Below are 7,918 nucleotides of genomic sequence, written 5' to 3'. Positions count from 1 at the left end.
TTATTATAAACAACCATTTCCATAGCATCACCAAAATATAATATCCTCTCTCCTTCTGTATTTTTCATTCTGAAACTAAATCACCCGTGAGCTCCTTCATGCTCCTACTACTAACTCCCACATGTCCGTTCAAGTAATTCCCTTTTCACTAGTCTTGATGCTACTTCCAATAGACTATCCTAAGATGTATCTTTCTCTTCGATACTTCTGCCAACTTGGGGAGCATATGCAGAGATAGTCTTCTAACAAAGATCACGATAATCATTATCCAACTTTTTCATCTCTATTAGTTCACCCACATCGTTGCTTCTTTGCTAGAAAAATTTATACTTTTAATTTGTCTTGCCAATTGCCGCTCTTGCACCATTCCCTCCGTCATGGGATTCCACGTCGCAACTCTTCCCCCACTTAGACAGGTTTCTTTATATACTGCCAGCTAGTATATAGCTGCCTCTTTTTCACGAATTGTGGTTCCACCGTTCCTCGTCCTTCTTTTTATCATCATAGGTGGGTGAGCTTTACGGCTTTAACCCGCTCATATTTAAGTTTAACATGAGAGGCTTTGTAGCGGTTTTTTTACAATCAGATGCCCTTTCTGACTTCAACCTCTTTAAATAGCTTTTACATCCGCCGAGAAGACGATAGATTTTATATACTTTAAAAAATTCTTTTAGTTCCAATTTATATAGGTGTAATGAATTAAATTTTATATTTTGATCGATTATTCATATTCGTTTTTGAATAGGCCTACTAGAAATATAATGAAAAAATTAATGTTTTGTTGGATGAACTGAGATATAATAAAAATAACTTTCATTTATATTAATAATTTTGAAGATAATTTATAGGTTGAATACTGAAGAATATAATATCAGTACACATATATATAAATGTATAAGTAAATAATATTTTATTGTACAAATAAATTTTTAATCCCTTTTATATATTAAAAAAATATCTTCCATCTGAATATAATAGCCTAAATCAACATATTTACATCAGAATATATAATAGAATCATTCGAAATGTGCCCAGCTTCATCTATGATTGTAGTAGATGTATCGGAATCTTTTAATAATCTTGAAATATTTCATAAAAATCAATTTTATTTAATATAATGTAATATTTAGGGACCGTTAGATGGGCCAAACAAATAGTACAAAATATATTAACAGGCCAGACCAAAGTTTTAGATTTTTAAAGATGAATTAGTTATGTCGTTTTCTTTCAAGAATTATATTATTAAGGTCCAGGCAACTTGTAAAATTATTATTCGAAGAAAAATAATTTAGGGGCATTGCAAACAAATTATAGATAATATTTTAATGGTCCGGCCTGCACCTACCGTCAATAATTTACTACTTTTAAGGTTAACAGCCATTAATTATAAACTAAATCATAGTTGTTAGTCCAACTTTTTAAGCAACTACAGTTTGGCTTGAAAACTTGTCATATTTTTAACCGAGGGCGGGTTTGAATTAACCAAACTATACCATATAATTTAGAAAATTTATCTTAAAATTTTTAAGCTGGATTTACATTTTATTTTCTAAATTTAATAAAGTTCCGAATAGGAATTCTTTATAAATTTTATATTTCAAAAGCTTTAAATAAGGTTCTGTTTATTTCACACAACCCTTTATTTCAAATAGCAGTTTGATTTATTAACTCCTAGATCCGATGTTCGGTTAAATATTTATATACTAAATAAGATAAAAGTAAAAATAAAAATGATATTTTATTACTTGAAATTAGCATGAAAATTATACCCTCTGAACCAGAATTACCGCCCAACATTTACATTTTTTAGTAGATAATTTTCAAATATAAAGAAAATAGAATATTTTTTATGAATAATATAACAAAATCCTGGTATATATTTGTTGCTAAAATAGACTAAGCTTGCTTTTAAAAAGTTCATTAATTTGTTAAATATTTTTTATCCATTAGAAATTTTATCTTGCATAACTTAAATTATGTGGTCATCTCGGCCAGGCCAATAGGAAAATTTAAATTAAATCGATCCAGTCCGCAGTTTAAAAAAAAATAATTAACATACATTTGAAACATCTGTTCAAATGCTACATACTTTGCTGTATTTCGAGTTGTCTATGATTTCGAATATATTCTGGTCAGGAAAATGATTCTAAAAGTTGAATAACACCTGAACCCACCTAATTTAGAGATACCACGCTAATAAATTATATATTATTTACATTATATGAGTTATTTGTGATTTATGACCATAATATTTATGGTCAAAATAACTTTAAAAAATGCAAGATAAATTTATCATTAAAGTGGGAATATAATGCTAACTAGATTTCAGAGGAGGAACCATGAAAATTATATTTATGGTAAATAGTCAATTTTGATTGCTTATACTTAGACCCTGAGCAAAAGAGGATATATAACTTTATTCATAAAATGGTTGGAATGGGTAAAATCCAGTGAGATAAGATATTAAAAGATCACATTAAAATATGGATATTACTACATTTGCAATTAATCTACTTGGTTACTCAATTATATGTTACAATATAGTTTTTGTAATATGTAGTATTCAACTTTTTTTGCAATACGTTTTTAATTGAATATTTAGAAAGAAAATTTTTTCTTTGATATTTAGCTAATCTTCTACATAGTCTTATTTGCATGATACAAATACCATTCTATTACTTTATTTTTGAAATTTTATTTGCAATTATAAATATAATTTAAAATTTTCTTAAAGTGTATATTATGCATATACTATCTATCTTATATAGTGTCATTAAACGGCTCGATTTGAGCCGATTTTTAAAAATGGTTAGCCCAATACTTTACCCAAAATAATATTGCCTCTTCCAAATTTTCTTTAATAGATGTTCAAACCGTTATGCCACTTATGAGCGAAATCTTAAGGCTTGCATAATATTTTTCCTAATAAAATATTGAATTAGCTGTTTTTAAAAATCGGCTCAAAATGAGCCGTTTACAACACTATTCTTATAGAAGTAATAATCATTTGGGATTTCACTTTCAGTGGTACTGTGTAATTCATTTAGTTGGGGGTAAAATTAACTTGCGAATAGGTAGGGGATAAGAACTCGAGGTTAGGGTAAAATTTTTTAGGTAGGTATATTTTTCAGGAGGATAAAATTGTCAGTGGCTTGGGGAGGGGTAGTGTAAAAGTCACCACTCTGAGCTAATGATATTAATAGTCTAGATTGAATATTTATTAATCAAAATATTTAAAGTGTAAATACATAAAAATTAGCTCTAGACGCCACTGGGTCTGCAGGTTGGCTATTATATATCTTTTTGTTTCAAAAAATTCAATTCTATTTTTTCATAATTAAATTTTTTAAGAATTTAAATTCTTTAAACGGTATTGTAAGACAAATAATATCATTTAATCGTGCAGACCACAAAATAGTATCTACAGTTAATTATTATGTGTACAAAAATTTAAAGGAATCGTCAATCTTACACAATTGGTCTGGAAATATGGTACACTTTTGCGAAGAACGAGTAAAAAATTATTAGAATCATTTACATCACCTAGAAAATTTGAAATTGATATTAATAGATGCTAGGGAAATAAACAGCTCTATTTAAATAAAAAATTTAAAAAATGGACGAAATTTCATCTTTATCCCCAATTTTCTAAGAGATATAAGCGAGATTCACAATTTTTCGCTGTTTCATTCTTCTCTTTATCATACTCTTACTGAGAAGATGCATGTCAATTTTAGATTTATTATTTTTTTGTTGGAATTTGTTATTTATAATAGATGGTGTTTAATTTATTTGCATAAAGACTAGTAATGGAAAATATTTTTTAAAAACTTTAAAAAATTAACGATGAAAACTGTTTTGCGGTATTAAATCTTTTTTAAAAGAAATTAAATATACCATGGATATGATTATCCTATTAATATAATGTTTAACTCATTTATATTGCCTTTCAAAGGACAAAAAATAATTGGTTAACTTAAAGATTTCTAGGACGCAAAATCAAAACGATAAACACAGAAAAATTGTACACTGTATAATTTATAAAAGCTATGATATGTTCGATTCAATTTTTTCCAAATAATTTTTTTTATCAATTGAGTTAATATTTCAATATGCTAAAGCCATTTCCAGATAGAACGTTTCTTCAAACCTGTTTCTGAGGAATGATTTTAGCAATTTTTTTTATTATTTCCAAACAAATTTTGTTTTTTATAAAGGATTAAATGGCCTGAAACCGAAACACCGTCAACTCTTTTTTTATATATTATGTTACAAAAAAATGGATTCAACAAATCATTTTGTTTAAGAAATAAGTAAATAAAAAATTGTTGTAAACATGTCTCAAAAACAGCTATGAAAGAACGTTCTACTTAGAAATGACCTAAACAACACTTACTTTTTTTTACAAAGATGATTACAATTTTCTTCATCGTCAAAATTATTTTTGTTACCACCACATCCAGTAAATATAAAGGGTTTACATATATCCTCTTGGTCTGTATAATAGTATTTGGTGATGTTACCTGTACATTGTCCAATATCATAAGGTAAATTGCATATATTCACTAATGTAAACAAGAAAAAATGATAATTTATAAAGAATTGTGCTATTATCAGTAGAAATTATTTAATTCTTTAAATAAATTGATTTACTTTTCGATAAAATGGTTGTATAATTAGAAGGCAAAGAAAAAATTGTCAATGTGGTAGCCGTAACTGTTTCATTTGGGATACAGGCTCTTTCACAATCTCCCATACTTTCAAAATTGTTCCCATTTCCTTTACAACCTCCATAAGTAAAAAATCGGCATCGTTCTTGTTCTGGGTCGTAATGATATCGGGGAAAGAAAGCTTTGCAAGGGCCCTTTAGTTTTGGAAGATAACATTCCCCTTACATGAAAATAAACATTTATTAAAAGATTCTTATTATTTTTTCCTGATGATTATTTATTTATTGTGTGAAATTAGGGCACATAATTATACGACTTTTATTTTACAATATATTTAAATGATGTATATCATTAAATTAAAATTTTAAACAGTTATTAGGGGGGGGGGGGGGGTATGAATGGTTGGGAAACTTTTCGTTCAAACCTGAATAAATTTAATAATATTCGACTAATCTGAATAAATAAACATCTTCTAAATCCTAAAAGTATAGGCTATTTGAAATAGAAAATATATATTTTATAAAAACTACTTTTTTGGAAAATTATATCTAAAAAACCTTTTTTAACCCAACCATACCATACTCTGGGTACGTTGTAATACCTATATGTAATAGTTGGTCCAGACATAAAATAGAAGTCTAAATATAAAATTAATTTTTTTTGACATTATTATAATACTGGCTTTAAAGTATATTTATTTATAAGTATATTAAATTCAATTTAGAGATTTTAAGAAATTATAGAAATTTTTGAGAAAAAAAATTTAATTAAAACATAATTTAAAGTTATATTAAAAATTAATATTTTAGATTGATAAATATTTAATGAATACGATTTGCATTTGTTTTAACCAAAATAAAAATTATTTATGCAATATTGTACTCTTTTAATCATGTTTAAGTTATGATATTTAACATATGTATAATATTTTATTACAAGAAGGTGTATCTTGAAAAACGCCTAGAGAAGAGGGGATAGATTGGATTTAGAGATCAAACTTCTAAATTCGGGATGTGGTTTGAAAGCTGCGGTTTATTTTTTGAGAAGTTGTTATTTTATTAGAAATATTATTAAGGCAGGAAAGCAGTGTTGTTAAAATAGCGCGCTACTTTTTTCAGTAGTGGTAGCTATAGCGCGCTACTTTTTTCAGTAGCGGTAGCTATAGCGCGCTACTTTTTTCAGTACCGGTAGCTATAGCGCGCTACTAATTTAGGAAGTAGCGAAGTAGCGCGCTACTTCGCTACTTTCAATTTTACATAATAAATACATCTAAATATTATTAAAAAATATTTTTTATAAAATCTAAAATTATAATCCTTTTATTTAATTTAATTTTGAAATTTAAATTTATATTTAAAAATATTGTAAAATTTTAATTGTTTTAATTAATTATATTTTTATAAATTATTTTGATATATTATTATTTAATATAATAACAAAAGTATAAAAATTAAATGGAAACAAAAATGAAAAAGGGACGTAAGCGTTGTCTATGATAGCTCTTTGGCTAGAAGGCTACCATAGAAACTGATATAATTTGCTTTGTGAATCGCTATGGATAATCGTTGACGAAGAAAAAAACCCTCTCGGGGTTCTTCTGAGAGTTTGCTGATTTGTGATCCTAATTTTTTGAAAAATGCTAAGGCGAGTTTGCCGAAGGTGCCAAGAGTGGTTGATATGATTGGGATGAAGCAATGATCGTTTATTATTTCTGTGTATTTAGAAATTTTAAGTTGTTCCTTCTGGTCAAGGATGTTGATGGCGTGGTTGGATGGGGCCAAGGGGTCAATACAGGAATAGTCCCATACCAAAAGTTGGCCTCTCCTAAATGGGATTTGAGAGATCCCATCATACATTATTGTTATATATTAGATATAAACAGTTGTTAAATAGCAATCTGTATTTAATTTATATTTCGCGTATTCAAAATTATATATTTTTGAAATTCCGTTATTGGTATGTCCTTGCTTTTATCTTATTTTATATTTCATTTTACATTTTATATTAAGCATTATAAATCTTGTTATGTGTGAGATTGTTGAAGATATTGTAATTTCTTTGGAAAATGAGCAAAATATAGATGATCCTTTCCCAAAATTCAAGAAATACTTTAACCTTGAAGAAAAAATTAATACTGGATATCGGTTTCGGTGCAAGATGTGCCGCAAAATTATCTCTTCAAATCATACGAACATTTAAAGGTAATATATTAAACAAATTTAATATCAATGTTTAGGCTAATCTTTAATTTTTAAAATAAATTAAAATCAAAAACCAATCATTTTTTTTTATATATTCATAAATTTTATCTAAATTATTTAAAACATTTTAAAATAGTTATTTCAATCATTTTTATGTACTTATCTCCTACATAATTTTTATTCCAAGTATTTTATAATTTTAGACTGTGCACACTTCAAATTATAAAGAGATTGAAAAATATCTCAAAAGTTTTGGGGTAATGGAAGAAGATAAACCCACTTCCAAATCAAATTTAATACAAACAAAATTAACCAATTTGGATTCATCAACACCTGGTGTATCCCAAAAATTGGCTGACAAAGTCATTATGAACTTTATAATAAATACAGTTCAACCATTATCCTTGGTGGATAATGATTCTTTTATAAAGATGATAAACACTTTTTCTCCACTGACCAAGATATTTTGCCGGCAGACATTGATGGCAAGAATTTTGGAGAGCTTTAAGGAAATGAAAGAATATTTGATATTAAATCTATCAGATGTCTCCTACGTCTGTACAACGGCAGATTGCTGGACTCACAATAGAAGGTAAAAATGTTTATTTTCTTATTTATAATATGTCATATTTTTAGAGCTTATTTAGGAGTAACTGCACATTAGATTGATCCTAAAAATCTAAAACAAAAATCTGTAGCGTTAGCTCTAAAGAGAATAATTGGCTGTCAGACTTATGACATTCTAGCCAATATTATTGCAGAAATCCATAGGTCTTACAAAATTCAAAACAAGGTTTGTAAGATGATAACGGATAATGATAAATTATATTATATTTAACCATTTTAATTTTTTAGGTTATGCAATATGTTGCTGCTTCACTTAAAATCTTAGAAGGGCAAGATAATATGAGCATGGGATATTATGTGCCCACACTGAGTATATTAATTACCAATCAAAAGAATCAATAATCTAAAATTTTGTCAACCACTGGTAGAGTCTGTGCTAAAAGGCATTGAGAAAAGGTCAAAACTTTATTTTTATTTACT

The 7,918-nt window shown here is 27.3% G+C and overlaps 1 protein-coding gene across 1 annotated transcript; it reads right to left on the bottom strand.

Annotated features, from left to right (window-relative positions):
* Positions 1-979: 979 nt before the first annotated feature.
* On the bottom strand, positions 980-6,526 carry LOC135928707 (actinia tenebrosa protease inhibitors-like). Its single transcript, XM_065465164.1, has 4 exons — positions 6,253-6,526; positions 4,654-4,890; positions 4,397-4,523; positions 980-1,079 (listed from the first exon to the last, which is right to left on the bottom strand). The coding sequence occupies exons 1-4, from the start codon at positions 6,524-6,526 to the stop codon at positions 980-982; spliced, it is 738 nt and encodes a 245-aa protein (XP_065321236.1).
* Positions 6,527-7,918: the final 1,392 nt, after the last annotated feature.

The sequence above is a fragment of the Gordionus sp. m RMFG-2023 genome, chromosome 4, assembly GCF_954871325.1.
Source record: "Gordionus sp. m RMFG-2023 chromosome 4, tfGorSpeb1-WG-v2, whole genome shotgun sequence".
NCBI lineage: Eukaryota > Metazoa > Nematomorpha > Gordioida > Chordodea > Parachordodidae > Gordionus > Gordionus sp. m RMFG-2023.
Note: the sequence above shows the minus strand (reverse complement) of the source record. Positions and strands in the feature narration are given on the sequence as shown.

What these genes read in the sequence shown, in the direction of transcription:
- LOC135928707 (XM_065465164.1), bottom strand. Translation starts at nt 6,526, where the DNA reads ATGTATGATGGGATCTCTCAAATCCCATTTAGGAGAGGCCAACTTTTG. An exon ending in CTCAGAAGAACCCCGAGAGG is followed by an intron (nt 4,891 to 6,252) that starts GTTTTTTTCTTC and finishes TTTTCATGTAAG; the next exon opens with GGGAATGTTATCTTCCAAAA. An exon ending in AATCATCTTTGTAAAAAAAA is followed by an intron (nt 1,080 to 4,396) that starts GTAAGTGTTGTT and finishes AAATATTTCAAG; the next exon opens with ATTATTAAAAGATTCCGATA.